Source organism: Podarcis liolepis, assembly GCF_965112155.1.
Source record: "Podarcis liolepis genome assembly, chromosome: 11".
In the NCBI taxonomy this organism is placed as follows: Eukaryota; Metazoa; Chordata; class Lepidosauria; order Squamata; family Lacertidae; genus Podarcis; species Podarcis liolepis.
Genome location: NC_139565.1, coordinates 28,762,705 through 28,778,793, shown reverse-complemented (window position 1 = coordinate 28,778,793; position 16,089 = coordinate 28,762,705). Strand labels below are relative to the sequence as shown.

The 16,089-nt window shown below is 42.2% G+C and overlaps 1 protein-coding gene and 1 long non-coding RNA gene across 2 annotated transcripts in view; one reads left to right on the top strand and one right to left on the bottom strand.

The window, feature by feature from the left end:
• ELL2 (elongation factor for RNA polymerase II 2) overlaps positions 1 to 9,419 on the bottom strand; it is a 40,312-nt gene extending 30,893 nt beyond the window's left edge. Inside the window, exons 1-2 of the mRNA XM_083464526.1 lie at positions 8,889 to 9,419; positions 1,093 to 1,140 (exon numbers count right to left, since the gene is read on the bottom strand). Coding sequence (XP_083320652.1) covers positions 1,093 to 1,140; positions 8,889 to 9,020 — 180 coding nt within the window. The 5' untranslated portion in view covers positions 9,021 to 9,419. The remainder of the gene's footprint in view (positions 1 to 1,092; positions 1,141 to 8,888) is intronic.
• Positions 9,420 to 9,447: 28 nt separating this feature from the next.
• Positions 9,448 to 12,054, top strand: LOC310688339. Its single transcript, XR_014516870.1, has 2 exons — positions 9,448 to 9,683; positions 11,866 to 12,054. It is a non-coding gene; the product is annotated as an uncharacterized lncRNA (long non-coding RNA).
• The last annotated feature ends 4,035 nt before the right edge of the window (positions 12,055 to 16,089 follow it).

The following is a 16,089-nucleotide window of genomic DNA, read 5'->3' as shown; positions in this document are numbered from 1 at the left end:
TTAAGAACGGTTTCGGGTTAAGAACGGACCTCCGGAAGTTCGTAACCCGAGGTACCACAATATAAGAATGCCCTCTAGTCTGTTTAAAATTATGGCCTGTATTGTTCTAGTAGTTGTTGTTAACAACCAGTCCCAGAGATCAAAGAAAGCCACCTGACCTATCCATGGGTAGCCATCATAGTGCTCTCCAGATGTTCTTAGACTAAAACTCCCATCATTCCTTACCGCTGGCAGTGTTGATGGGAGCTATTGTCCAACAATGTCTGAATGGCCCCATGTTCCCTACCCTGAAGCACTGAATAACCAACAGCTGAGCTGTCACTTCTCAGCCTAGAATTTATATTGAAACTGGATTGTCATGAATTCTAGCAAACACACTTATTAAATCTTCCGCGTGTCTTGCCTTCATATTTAATTTAGTTTTTTCCCCTTCCATCACTTGACTAGGAGAGTCCAAAGAACACTGGCATTTAGAGCAATGTTGGTGGTTTGGAACAGAAAGTACACTGACCGTAAGACCAGTTTACTTCAGGAAACACCTTTATTTATTGCATGTATATGTACTCCACCTTTTGTCCAGAAAGACACACTTAAGGCTCCCAAGTTCCAATCCAAGCACTGACCTGACCCAGATTTGCCTTTAGTAATGTATACTAAATATGCATTTTTAGAAGTCTAACACTCAATATCATTAAGAGCAAGATTACTTATAAAAGCTTTCCTCCCTGTCCCTTCTGTTTGCCTTAGACTTCAAAACTTCTCTGTCATACTAAGGAAAAGCCTCTATACATCTTCCCTCCCAAGTCTATCTTTCCACATTTCCAAAAAAGTTGAATGAAAAACATTATAGCAAAAATATTAGGTAACTATGAAAAATGCACTTTCACATATTTCAGTTTTCCATATATTAATGTCTCCCCCTCCCTGTTTCTTCCAAACATGTTCACATGTTAAGTTTTATGTCACTCTGTTCTGAGAGTGCTCGTCTCACATATCCCAGAAAGTCAGTTTATGGAGGCACTACACACGCCAGAAGAGAGAAGCTTTTGTTAACATGATAATAGTTATTTTTTTAAAAAAGTAAATACTCACCCCTTGGAGTCCTTGAAATTGGATGGAAGGTCGAGAAGGAACCAGATTCTAAAGAAGAACAAGGAACAATGAGCTCTCAAAGAAAAGAAAAAAGCAAAGCTACTTCAACAATCATCTGAAGTATTTTGTTCATGCTTGTAATTATTGTACAAAGAGCCAAAGGTTAATACACATTAAGTCTGATCTCTGAAATGGCATTGGCTAGGGTCAGATGCAATGTCAAACCATGGCTTAGTGTTACAGGAATGAGTTGCAGCAAGGCTTGGGTTTCTGCATTCTGCTCATCCCTGCCTCCTGTCAAGAGGACTTCTGCAGTATTGACTTTTAGTTTTCTTGAACCTTGACTTCCACTACACTCAAACCCAGTATTATGGTTTATCCCCACCTACGGTCAGTTTGAAATAAAGGCAACTTCAAAACATGGGTCCACCTTCTAGCTTCATGGAAAGAAGAAGAGGGAGCAAGCCTGAAGCCCACCATGGCTCATTCATGTAGTACTAAACCATGGCTTAGCATTACATCCATGCAACAAGTGGAACTAATGTAAGTGAAGGGAAAACAGTTCTCAATCATTCCTTCTGCCCTCTGAAGCCCTCTGCTCTGAATAGGCTTTCAGGGGTCTACAGCAGAAAAGCACTTCCTCACTTTCTCTCTCCTTAGCAGAATAGCCACACTTTATCTTTATCTCAGCTGGTCTAACACAAATGTAATTTGATTCAGCTAACTTAGCTGGGAAAGCATTAGATCCCACAAAAATGAAAACAGAATGAATCAGGTAAAGTTCTTCACAAAAAGCTAAAACAAGACACAACTGTGGGACACATATCCCTTTCCACTAATTCAGAAAAACACACCAGACTATGAATAGCATTTAAAGCATTTAATAGTGAATGGTTTGTTACCTTTCAGCAGGCTTATTTAATATATACAAACAAAAAGTCGTCTGCTATTCCCAATTTGTTTTGGTACAAGAAAAACCTACGACTGCGAATGGAACCTTTGGAAATTATCCAAATACAATAAAATTGAATGAATGGCTTTATTGTAAGGATACTGAACATGCTTTGCAGAAAGCGACAAAAACCGTGATACTTTACTAATTGTTAAAGATCTAATTTGATGGTGCCTCATATAAGATGAATTATAGCTTTACTGTTGCAATACTCGGCTTTAGGCCATAAAAAGGCAGAGGAACTGAAGAAAAGAATTTCTACAGCCCAATCCCAAATTGCTCAAAATGGTTCATATAGCTGGATCTTTCTGTTTGATGTTTTGGAACAACCACCAAAACCTAACTAGATTTGGTTTTGACAATGTTGCATCAAACTAATTTAACAGCTTAGGCAATTGCTTTTGCAACACCAATGGGGAAACTCAGGCCCAGGATTGAATGTGGCCCTCTAGATCTTTTTATCTGGTCTTTGCAACTCTCCCCAAGCTACACCCTCTTTTCCTGGGCTACACCCTTTGCTAGCTCTGCTTTAAGCCCTACCTCATTTCAGCCCTTTTGTCTGCTTGATGATAATACCTCCTGGTTGCATGGATGGAGGGATATGCTTGGGGGGTTTGTGTAGAAATATTTGAGGTTGACTAGGAGGAAATGTGGCCTTCAAACTGAAAAGAGCTCCTCAGCTTTAATCTAAAAGCACCTCAGTGGACAAGTTCAAGACACCTCAACAAACACTGCCAACAACTGAAATTAGGTTATATATGACAAAACAGTTTAGGTTCTAGTTCTGCAGTTCTGTTGGTTATGCCATGGAATAGTCATTTTAAAAAGAGCAACTCTTCTGTACATATTTGCATTCCTCAACAAGCACCTCACTATTCATTGCTCTAGTGTGGATGCATAAACTATGGTTTATGTGAGATTCAAAATCCTCAGGCGTGTGCACTGCCCTATTATACATGCTGTGGCCATAAGGAGACTGGAAGCTTTCAGGGAAGTTTTCAATCAACAGCATTTTATAATTATGTTTGAGCCTCAAGCTGTGGTTCATCTTTTAACTATATTTTATTGAAACAAGTCAACTTAATAAACCATGGCTTGAAGTTGGCTTATTTCCACAAACCATAGCTTGGCTAACCAGAGTTTGTCCAGATTCAACCAAACACTAAAATGTATTTATCTAAAAATCAAAATGAAAGCTTTGGCTCCCCTCTCCCTGCTGTACAAGAGACTTGATGAAACAAGATTCTTTTGCATAATACTAATGTGGAGTTTAATGTCACACTCAAACAAGACCAATATCTGCATCCGTTTCATAGTGACGAAGCATCAAAGATTTGCTTCCAGAAATGTATGCGCTTGCTAAGACAGCTGATGCTAAATGCCTTGTGCGTCAAGCAGGTACCTGCTTCCACCTTCATTTTCTTAATCTTCTTCTACGCATGTTTAATTTCAACACAAGCAATACTATAGCTTACTCAGAAATAAGGCTCACTGTGTTCAGTGGAGCATGTTTTGAGGAAAGTACAACAGTACAAAATATACTTTTGTTATAATTCTTAAATTCATGAAGCATATTCAAATATCTGTTAAATATGAAATGACAACTCAAATATGCTTGTTTAGAGTTTTCAGACTCTATTCCATTCAGATTCACAATATAAACTGTAATTATATTTGATGCTTCAAGGAGTGTGTTACATCACTTGAGTTGATTAGGAACTCAAATAACTTTTTGATTAAGAAAAATGAAGACATCAGCCTAGGAGTTGAAATGGGAAAACATTCTGCAAACCTTGACCTGCATGAAATGTCAAACTACCTACATATTAGCAACATATTAAATATTGAAAAACTATACAATAAAAATCAGCCACAGCTTGATTGCTTAATTCTGTTGCCTTTAAACTACTGTATTCTTACTGTGTTACATAGGTAGGCATTAAATGAAAAACAGCTCTTCATAGTAGAGAGAGTAAAACCAAACACCTTTTAAACCAAGTGTCCCCTTAATCTCCATACTATTGTTCTCAATTCCCTTCATTTTCCTGTACTCTGTTGCCTATTTATTTTTAGATTGTAAGCTGCTTTGGGCAGAGGTCTCTCTGTATTACCTTTTGTAAAGCTCTCAGTATATTTTTAGGTGCTCCATAATCAACCTAGAAGAACAATATATATTACAAAGTGCAACACCACCCCCAAACTTGTATTAAAAGGGTCACCTTAAGACTTTTGCATGTAGAGTTTATATACTAATAAGCCAGTTGCCTGAACCCAAAGGATCTACATGACACAATGGTACAATCATTTTGGAGCCAGGTTAAAACTCATTTATTTGCCTGGGCAATTTAAAGTCCAAAGTTTTAAAGTTGATCAGTATCCAGCCTGTTGCTTGCTTTTAAAACTGTCTCCATTGTTTTTATGTTGTTGTTTTATCTTTCATAGTATTATATTGTTTTTATTTTTTTAATTAACTTTTGTATGCCATCCAGGTATCTCTGTAGATGAAGGGCACCCTAGGAGCATTTATAATAGATAAATAATCAGCAACAAGCACCAAAGCTTGACATCAACATTATTAAAGTATTACAATTCTAAAAGTGTTATGTGAAGAGAAAAAGGGAGACTAGCACAGTGATCAGACTTTTAGTAGATTAGAAGAACTATTAACACCTGCCCTGACCCCAAAGTTCCTACTGGTTATTTATGGGCACATAAAAAGCTGGCCTTGACACAAATCAGATTCCTGCAGTATTAGTTGTGAGGCCATCCTTCAGGAGAGTGATCACATTCAGAATAGTGCCAGCTTGTAAGCAGTTATACAAAGTCTGATCACCGATCTGCAGCAGGAGCCAATCTGGTCCTCTGAAGAACTCACTTCATGAACTATTCTGAATTTCCTATTCAATCTAAAGAAATAAAATAAAAAGACAGGCTGCTGGAATGATCTGATTAAAAAGGTACAAGATGTGTTTCTACCATAACAAGATTTTATTGCATATATGACGTTTCAGCTTAGCTAAACGTTTTGACAGTACCTATAAATGATACATACATTACACAGCAAATGCTTTGCACACACATCATGTTTATGACTATAAGCATTTGAAGATAATATTTCTTAAACCCCTTACACAGTGCCTATGGCTTCTTACAATATTTTAATTAATTTATTTTTCAGGAGGCTATTCATGCATGTTACATATTTTTAAATGTCAGGCAAAAACATTCCTCTTCTCCCAGGCCTTTAGCTAATTAAACAACCTATGGCTTTTTAAACTGTATGTGTGTGTGCTTGTTATTGTTTTTGTTATTATGGCAAGTATTGTTTTGTTTTCATATTGTAAAACTGCCCTGTGATTTTTGGATGAATTCAATGAAAATAATATCTAACTACTGTGATATAGAAGGATAAAAAGAAATTAACTACAAATTTCCCTGTGTTTTGGACGTGCTGGAAGAACTGTTCAAGTTAGAGATGTTTAATTAATTAGGCAAATGGGCATAGAGAAAGCTGGTGAAGATTACCAATGCAGGCAGCTAAAAGCCAAACTGACTTTTGTTCATCAAACTGTCACTTTAATAGCTACTTTATGACTCTGCAGGCAGCTGATCAAATGGTGGGCAAGTACTGTTCCCTTCCTTTACAAATTCCCGGTATGTTGCAGAACTTACTTTGAACATATTTGCACAGTAATATTTTACCAGACAAGGAAACAGCAACTAGCTTTGTTACTTCAAATTTTATTTATCTCAATTATAGGTAAATAACGTCTGTATACACACGATAATTCTGTACGTAAAGTAAACTCCAGGAAATTAAATGATATTTATTCTCATGTAACTGATATTTCACATTCTAAATCACTAAAACAGTTGCAGCTAAGCTCCTGTTTTTAAGTTAATCACATTTGATTTTACAACGCTAGGGCAATTATCTTTCTCGATGATGCATTTACCTACAAAATGCAGACCAGCTGAACTCAGCACAAATTTTAAATAGTCATGTGTTGTAACATGCAAGAGTGTCACTACATTCAGGTTAAATTAGGTATTACGTACATGAGACCCTATTCATAAGAGACTCCAGAAGAATGCTTAAAATTAAACTCAAATCTACAGTTTTACATATATTTTACATTTTATAGGAAATTAAGTTGATGTGAAAATTATGTATTTTACAATTACAACTTCAGAAACAGTTTATTCTGTGCTGCAAAGTAATATGTCTTACATTATGGAGACCTAAAGCATTATGGAATTTTAAAAGCTAGCAATTTCAGCCTCAACAAAGCCTTTGGTTTCTTTAAACTCTACAAAATAGGCAAAAATTATTCAATATGACTACTTTTTATGTTCTAAATATTGACCGAAGTTAGTTTCAAGACAGGAGAAGAATGATATTTAAAACTGAACATAAAATTGGTATACTGTGCAACTCAATTTTTTATATTAAAGAACTGCTATAACTCAATCTCACTTTAATTAGGTTAAGTCTGAACAACAAAAAATCCTCCGAAGATATTTACTCTAAAACTTTCTTTATAAGCAGTTTGGTTCACAAGTTAATGAGTTTATTTTTAAAAAAACAACGAGTATGAAAAATAATTATACCTCCAACCACACGCTGCTTACTCCAAAGTTCTAACTTTTCTTAATTATTAAAAGATGGGGGAGGGGAACACAAGCCACTCTCTACATTTAAAGAAGAAATCAATAGTGTTTAAAACTATCACCTTCCAGAATATGAGGCTTAGAGCAGCCTTGACATAGCAATAACAGTTTGCAGTTCTTCAAGAAACATATGCAGTGGAAAGCTGCAATTTGAAGTTGATTTCGAAGGATCATTTGGCAGAAGTAATGATTTCCACTCAGGTTTAACAAGGGAAACAGCTGATGTACTGCATAATTGTGCAGTACAAAACCCAGAGTGGCTATAATACACTGTTCAATGGCTAAGGGGCAGAGAGAATGATGGCCCAGACACGCTAGAATAGAAGGGGCAAACTCGGTGAAGGAAGCTTACTCTATTTTAGATTCACCTACTTATTATGAAAAACAACCATTAGTCATAAGAAAAGGCACAATTTGGAGGTCAATTCTGGGAAAACCATGTCTGAGTCATCTTTTTACATGAAGAACTACATAAGGAAAGCAGCACTGAGACTCTGAGAAGAGAGACTGTTGTCTGTCAAGAACCTGTTATTTAAATTCTGTCTGGTTTTAGTATGTTCCTGGCTTATCTTTTAAGAATTGCTCCTAGAACTGTTTCAAAGGAAATCTTTTGGAAGAAAGCCTGCTGGCACTACAAAAGACATAGAATTATTTTTTTAAAAGAAAAGAAAAAAGAAGAGTCGACCAGCACCTTTTCTTGGGATTCATTGTACTCAAAGTAACAATTCTCCAAGATTTCTCAGAACAGTAAGGGAGAGGGGAGAGAGTAACAAATGGGCCTTAGGGGGAAAAAATGAGACAAGTAACATTTAATTTGAAATTCCATGTTAAAACACCAGCTAATTAGAGCTTAATCCTCCTTGCTGGGACATATAGCCACTTTTAATGTGCCCTGAACAAACACAAGCGGAGGCTCAAGTTTCCAATGGAAAGCTACAGTAAGGGAAAAACTAAAGAAGACTATCAATTCTCCTGTCCCCTACTTTTACAAGAGAAGCCTGACAGAGAGAAATCTATCATATGTTCTTTTTAACTGACCGATTCCCCTAAGTCTAAAATGCCCTTCCCCTATGCTGTTTTTTTTTTTGGGGGGGGTGTAGGGTGTTAATCCCCCAAACAAAGACAACATTGCATGAATCCAACCTATCTACAGAATATAAATGAAAAGGGGAATACAACCCAGATATAAACCGATTTAAAATATTTCTACATTATCTCCGATGTGCTGAACAATTTATACAGCTGCTGTTACCACTGGAATGTGCTGTGGAACTTGTCCCCATCAGGATTTCTCACAAGGCAGCTGTTACGGATGGGGGTGGGAGAGGGACAAGGTATTGGTGGTGGGGGACACAGGAAGACAGTGAGAAACAGTTTTCCTGACAGCATGATAAAGATGTACAATAAAACTGTCATAGTTGCCATTGTCCCTTAAAAAAAACAACCAGGGCCACTTCACATTTTCGGGGTGGGCTGGCTGAGAAGCTGGGCCTAGGGAAAAGCTCAGCCCATCCCTCTCTCCCTGCCCCGGGGAGGGAGAGCAAGCGAGCGAGCGAGATCAGCAGGCAGAAGAACTAAGCCCATAAATAAATGACAGCTCAGCAGAATCGGCCTCATCTGGGAACGGCTGGCTCCGGTCACGGCCAGCTCCAGAGGCACTAGCTGGCACCGACACCGAGAAAAATGACTTTCTTGTGTAAATGCCATTTTCAAAGGATCGCCCTCTGCCACGGCCAACCTCCTCCTCCCTTCTGCGTGAGGTACATACAGGGCAGCTGGGGGCATTTGTTGCCCCGCAAAACTTTTCCCCCCTTCCCTTACGCAAAAGGAAAAGAAAAAAGAGGGGGGGATCAAAAGTTGGTGAGAAGGAAGAATGTGGAATTAGTATTCTTATTCCCACCCCCCTGCCTATAAATAGGCACGAACCATATGGAGAGACGGTCCCATGGAAAGGGGGGGGGGGAGAAGAGAAGACTTTTCTAAGGGATCCTCAGCCGGACCCAGAGCAGAGTGTGGGGCGAGATTTCACGCCCTGGGATGAGTGGGGTGCGTGGAATTCCTCGAGGAAGCAGCCCCTCCACGCCCCTTGCGCCGGCTGCGTGTCCCTCTTCCCAGCCCGGGCGTCCCAGCCCGAGCGAGTGAGGACGACCGTCGACCCCGGGGCGCCCCTCACCTTGCTCCCCTGGTAGCTCTCCAGCGCTCGGAAGGCGGTCTCGGTCAGCTTGACATGTAGCACCGTGATGTTGTCCTGGGTGACTCTGCCGCAGGACACGCCATACCTGCCCCCTTCCTGCAGCGCCGCCATCTTACCAAGCCACCGCCGCCAACGCCGCCACCTCCCGCCCCACAGCCACCACTGCCACCGCTGGGGCCGCCAAGCCGCCACCGGAGCCTGCTACTGTTGCTGCTGCTGGGTCAACAGCTACAGCCATCCTGCCGCTGACGTACCAGCCAAGCCCGCCAGCGCGCAGACGCCGCCAGCGCCGCGCCGCCGCCGCCGCCGCGGCACCCCGCCCACTCAGCGCAACGGCCGCCCTTCCCCTCTCCTCCTCCTCCCTCTCCGCACACCTTAGCCACGCCCCCTTTCTTCCCCCCACGCGACAGGCCCGCTGCCAGGCCGCGACACGCACGCCACGCCCCCCTCCCCGCGCGAAGACGCCTCGCGCCGCCGGCCTCGCTGATTGGCCGAAGCTTCCCCAGCCGGGATCCGCGCGAAAGAGGCTTACCCGAGGTCAGCCGGAGAGGAGGGGGGCGGGGCAGCACGCTGACGTCAGCGCAGGCGGCGTTCAAGCGCGTTTATATCATTATTGACGCTTAGGGCTGAGTCACCTGTAGGACCATTATGTACCCTGGGCTGTCAGCGGCCGTGCTCTGTGCCGCCTGTTTACCCACATCAGTGTTTGCTCTCCTCCAGGATGCTATTTCTCCCCACATCTGGATCCACGAGGCTGCATATCTCTCTCTCTGTGTGGCTTGTGCTCTTATATTGCAGGGTTAGGGAGCCTGGGGTTCTCTAGATGTTGAGGCTTTCAACCTCCCTTGTCCCAGACCATTGGCCATGCGTGCTGGCTGGGGCTGATAGGATTTGGAGTCCAACGACCTGCCTCACAGGGTTGTTGTTAGGATAAAGTGGGGGGGTACCACATTGAGCTCCTTTCAGGAAAGATGGGATAAAAATCAAATAAGCCTCTGGAAGCGAGCCTTCTCCAAGCCGGTGACCTCCAGCTGTTTTGAACTACTAAATCTAAGCTATGCTGGTTGGGATTGATGGGCGCTGGAGTTTGAAACAACTGGAGAGCACTGGGTGAGGGAAGGCTGGTTTGGAGGATCACAGGATTCCCATCCTCACTGCTTAGCCAAGTGACTTGCTAGGTGGCACAGAATTTAGTTACAGGTGGGTGAAATCAGGAGTTTCCTTATGCCTGATTTGTTCTTTGTAGAAAGTATAAATATCAGTTAAGTAAATGTGGTGGAGGCAGCTAGAATGAATGTACTACCTTTGCCCATTACGAGTCAGTCTCAACAAGATGCTGGGGAAATGTCTGAAGCTGAGAGTCTTATACTTGGTTGTATATATTTAAAGTACATTTAAAGACTTCATGGCCTTCATGACAACCATGGGGTTATCTCAGATGGGCATTGGTCCAACACATTGGGCAGGGCACACCCTTGATGCTTGATGCCATCCCTCCAAATGTAGCTCTCAAAGTAATCTGGAATAATAAATATATTACTGAGTGATTTATATAGTTCATTTTTTAATTGTGCAAAACACTTCATAATTCTTATTTTACGTATCATTTACTGTTTCCATGCTGTTCCATATACTGTACAGATAAAAATCTCCACTGTATCCATAAGCAGGCATTGAAAGAGGCTTAGAGTTAATCATTTAGTGACATTTTAACTATTCAGTTTAGCTCCCTTCATGCACTCATCTCAAGGAGTTTGGAAGACATCCCTCCCTTCCATGAGTTCAAGGGATATGTGAGAGGTGCCCATGCTTGGCTAGTTCCTTGCTTTCCTAGCATTGCACGTGGTGCATTGGGAATGTGGCAATCACACCTAAAGCCCTTTCTCCTGTATCAAACGTGTGACTAAGGGCTTAATCCCCCTTGTGTGAAAGGGGCAGTGTGGCTGGCTGCGAATGTGTGCAGTTCCCTGGCTGCTCTCCATGACATCCATCTATTGAGTGTAAACCTTTGCAGGTCCAGGAGCAGAGTTTCACCACTCATGGTCTATGTGTGTAGCTTTCCTCTTCTCAAGGGGACATTCATGGTTCTCCCCTCCCCATTTTTTAATCCTCTCAACAATTCTGTGAGGTAGGTTATAGACTGAGAGATGATTGGCCCAAGGTCACCCAGCAAACTTTATGGCGGAGTGGGGATTTAAACACTGGTCTCTCAGGTTCCTCCTCTGAAGCTGAAGCCATACACTACTGTGACTGTATTCAGATCCAGGATAAAGGCAGAAAGGGTGTTATGAATGTAATCCCAATGGGGGTTACAAATTTAATCCCAAGTGTTTATTATGTCTTGCAATATTCTTACATTTGCCATATAAGGGTATAGATGATAGCTAAGAAAAAAAGCGGGTGGAACATCAGTGTGCTTATCCCCAAACTGGAAATATCTCGAGAAATCAGTACTGTGTGCAATGTTAGAATCCTAGAATTGTAGAGTTGGAAGGGACCCTGAGAATCATCTAGTCCAACACTTTGCAATGCAGGAATATGCAGTTGTCCCATGTGGGGATTGAACCTGCAACATTGGCATTATCAGCACCATGTTTTGTTGTCCTTGCTTTGAAATTCTGCATGTTTTTGTTTGTTTGTTTGACAACTAACGTGCTAGCTAATATTTACGTTCTGGTGTTAAAGGAAGACGGCAGATTACTACTAGCAATAGCTGGGCTTGGGGAATCAGCTACTGTTTTAATACAAATTCAGTACATTCCATCATTTGATACACATACTGAGAAAGGGAGGATGTGTGATTTGGTGGCGGGTTGCAACAGATGGTTGCATAATCCTGTTTGTCTCCATTCTTCCAGGGTCAGGTACTATTTCTCCTTGCCAGGGTTTTTGTTTTCTTTTTAATATGAAGTCTTAAAACAGTTGGATGAACTATTTTGCACTAATTTCTTCCCAGGATAAAAGGCTGCCTCTCTGTGACGATAATGGCATATGGCACAGACAATGGTTAAAACAAAGGAAGAATCACAGAGAATTGTTCATGCTGAAGTTGGTAGCCTTCAGAGCTGCATGTACTCAGTTTCCAAAAGCCTGCGCCAGGTTATTCACATTCCACTACAGGAAAAATAAACACATTTGAATGGTTTCTGTGATGCTAGTGTTTTAACGTAAGATTATTCTGCTTGTGAGGGAATAGTTCAGGAGCACTGTAGGACACTGGAGCCTTGTTCTCTGGCTTCCAAAGGCTAAACTACAGGTAACATTGCTGTTTGCTATTAGCATCCAATCAGGATTGGGACATCTGTGAAACACAGAGAAGGTTGCTGCTGCTGTTTTTAACCCTCTCCTCCTGTCTGAGGCACCCCTGAAACTGCTATTTAACAAACAATGCTGCAGCACGATTGCTGACAGGAGTGAGGTCTTGTCACCGTATAACACCTGTGCTCAGAGATCAAGAAGAATCCTGAGAACTAGTCTATTAAGGGCAGTGTTTTTTTCTGGGGGTACGCAGGGGTACACATACCCCTAAACATTTTGTGAATCTAACGGGAGAAGAAACTTTTTTAAAAATATTTTCTTCTCTACCATGGTGAATTGTCTGTTCTGTTGCCACCCCAATGGTGGCCTCATTTCCTGTCATGGTGTTTCCTGAGTCTTGGACAGAAGTGAGCGTTTAATGTGTGAAGTTGGAGTTGGAATCTAGCACAGTGATTGGTCAGTTTCGTTGTTACCACCTCCAATGGTGGCTTCCTTTCCCTTCCCCGTGTAATGCATGTTCTTTGTACTTTTGTCCATTTACTGTATTTATTTCCCCCGATTTGAACTATAAAATGGTGATTTTCTTGAGTCAAAATGGGAGTACTTTTTTTTTAAGGAAAAAAAGGCACTAGAGTGCTTGGAATGGTGGCTCTGAGGGCTAAACTACAGTTCCCAAGATTCTTTGAGTGGTGCTGGGAATGTGTTTTAATTGTATGGTCTCTGTCCGCAGCTTCTGAGATAACTGAAAGAAAAATGGATCCAGTTCACAGCCTGACCAGCATACCGATTTTCCAGGAAGGAAGTTCCGCTGTGTTCAAGTAAATGTGCATAGGGCTGCAGTCTTAGGTGTACACAGTGATACTAGCACCACCACCACCACACTTCCTAGAATTGAAATAGGATGAAAGCAGCCTTGCATCCAATTATGCTCACTTAAGTCCCATTCAGATTGATAGAACAACTTCAATCAGTGGGACTGAATCATGCATAGTTGCATGCTCGATTACAGCCATTGTGATTTATTCCTCCTGACAACTTCTCCTTAATTCTCCTAAGTACTGGAGTGAGCACCGTTTTTTAAAACTTGCACTGACTTTGAAAGAGTAAAAGCTTAATGAACAGGCAGAAGTGTCCATTGCACTGCATCCCTGTTTGTATCATGTGTGTTTCTTGCTAGACCGCTTGATTTTATTTATTTTTTACTGAAAACAGGCTGCAGTTGCTGTGGTCCATTTGTCCCATGGCTGCAAATCAGGATGACTTTGTTCAGAACAGGACAAAAGGCTTAGAATCCTGCTTTGGAAACATGTTTTGTCTCTAGAAAGGGATTTCCTAAAGTACTTTAGCATCTGATTTGGAGAGTTCCCATCTGGAGGGGAGCATTGTTAAAGTCACACTGGTGCCAGAAAGTGCAATGATAAGGGCTACAAAAGAGATCAATTGAACCTTCAAAAGTCAGACAATGAATACAAAGAACTTTTACAATGGAGACCATTTGATAGGAGTCTTCTCTCACCAAGGTCACTGGCAAAGTGTCCATACACACAGGTTTTAGGCTTAGATTTGAGAGGTTAATCGTATTTTAAACATGTGAAACACCTGCTGCACAAAACGCAATGCAATGCAGTGTTGCTGTTGTTTTGTTTATTTCCGTTGTGCAACGTTCTTGTGGAGGGTTCACATCAAAGGTGAAAAGGGTTTCCATGGAGGAGCCCTCACAAGCTATTCCAGGGAATAAAATGATAAATGCATGTTAGACTACTGCTGGAACTCATTTGCATCTCACTCTGTTGACCCTCTAGATTGTAAGGTAGACTGCCACCACCCTGGGGAAGCTCATGCCCTAAGAAGACCGACCTGGAACCATTTTGACTCCTAAACTGAGCAAATGTTTTCTCTGTAAGGTCAAAGTGGGAAACCTCCCCATTGTCTCTTTCCTCACAAATCCTCTCTTAAGGGCACATTTAAGATATGAATAGGGTGTGAGCCTGTGACCTGGCCCAGGAACTAAGTATTTATCACTACATAAGAATGGCCAGGCTCCCCAGGCAATCCAATCAAGTTGCCAGACAGGAGATAAACAACATTCAAATTTCTGTTTAGATCCCCTTTTCTGTGATGTAGGTATGATGTATCTGAGGGGTGGTCTTAGGTTACACCCCTTCTGTGATGTATGTATGATGTTTCTGGGGGCGGTCTTGATCTAAGGTAAAGGTAAAGGTACCCCTGCCTGTACGGGCCAGTCGTGTCCGACTCTAGGGTTGTGCGCCCATCTCACTTAAGAGGCTGGGGGCCAGCGCTGTCCGAAGACACTTCCGGGTCACGTGGCCAGCGTGACGAAGCTGCTCTGGCGAGCCAGCACCAGTGCAGCACACGGAAACGCCGTTTACCTTCCCGCTATAAAGCGGTCCCTATTTATCTACTTGCACCCGGGGGTGCTTTCGAACTGCTAGGTTGGCAGGCGCTGGGACCGAACGACGGGAGCGCACCCCGCCGCGGGGATTTGAACCGCCGACCTGACGATCGGCAAGTCCTAGGCGCTGAGGGTTTACCCACAGCGCCACCCGCGTCCCCAAGGTCTTGATCTACAGGGTGGCAATTTGAAAAGTCTTTATAAGGCCTTGCACGCCATTTTCCGGGGTTCCTCCTCCTCTCCTGTGGGTGAGGGGAGCACCCTGTGGCAACAGATCAATAAAGATCAAGCTTACTAGCTGCTTTGCTTCTCAATATTCTCTGGTTGGCCTTTGTTATCTTCTCCTACCAATAGGGAACCTATGTAAGGACTATATGGGCTCTTGGATACCCCATAAGCGAAAAGGGCAATTTTTGTTTACAACACTACCTCTCTCTAAGGCTCCCCCTCTCCAGGGTTTTCCCCACACAGTCTCAAACTGTGTCTGCAGAGGTGTCTGCACACCTCTGACCTCTGTTCTGCTCTCCTCATTATTCTGTGCCTTCTTGGGGAGCTTGTCATTGCAGGAGGCGGAGAATACCTGGATTCTTCAGGAGCCTCTTGACCCCCTCCTCTCCAGCCTCTGCTTCTGCCTCAGAGTCTGAACTGCATTCAGCCACAGACTCTTCCTGCTCACTAAACCCTGTTGCCCCTCCATCTTCCAACACCCCCACCCCCGTCTTCTCCTTCTGACCACTCATCATCGGCCCTCTACCAATCCCCTGGCTCTGAGTCTTCTTCCCCTGGGGGTTCCTCTGCTGGTGCCTCCCACCACTCTTCTGTATCCAGCCAGTTCATGACATTAGCTCATCATAGTGTGGTGGCGAAAAGGGGTTGGGAGCAGCAAAGCAGATGCAAGCTCATTTCTAAGGGCCCACAGGTATGTTGCCCAGCCAAGGCTTGGTTTAGCATGCCATGAGAACCAGGCTAGGATTGTAGCCTTTAAAAAAAACAAAAACTTGTACATTCCTCAGCCCTCTGGATCAAAAATATGAATTTGTTTTTTTCAGTATAATGTGGGCCCACCAGAAAATCATTAAACAAATTAGAGGGGAAGGAATTTGTTTAAAACTATAATTGCTTAAGTCTGGTGGACTGCATGTAGGTAATTTAGCATGTAGCAACAGGTTCAGTTTACTATTCCATTTTAAAATATATAATTGTGCCCAGTGTTTAGATATTGTTCCTTAAATAGGAGCCCTGCTGTTCTGGTTTTGTATTTGAAAGTCTCTGTTGTTGTGGAAGCAATAGAATTTTTGTTTCTTTTGCTGGAAGAAGTTGTAGCCACCACTTAAGCCTTCATTACTACTGTCAAAACACTATAACTGCTGTGTTTTCTAGGAAGACGAAGTTTTGCCATTATTTATAGAACCGAAGCTTGTAAATGGGGCATTTCTTATCTTTCATAAACACTATGAACACAGTAGCCAGCAAAATGGAGTACTCGAAAATAAAATGTAGACCTTTTAT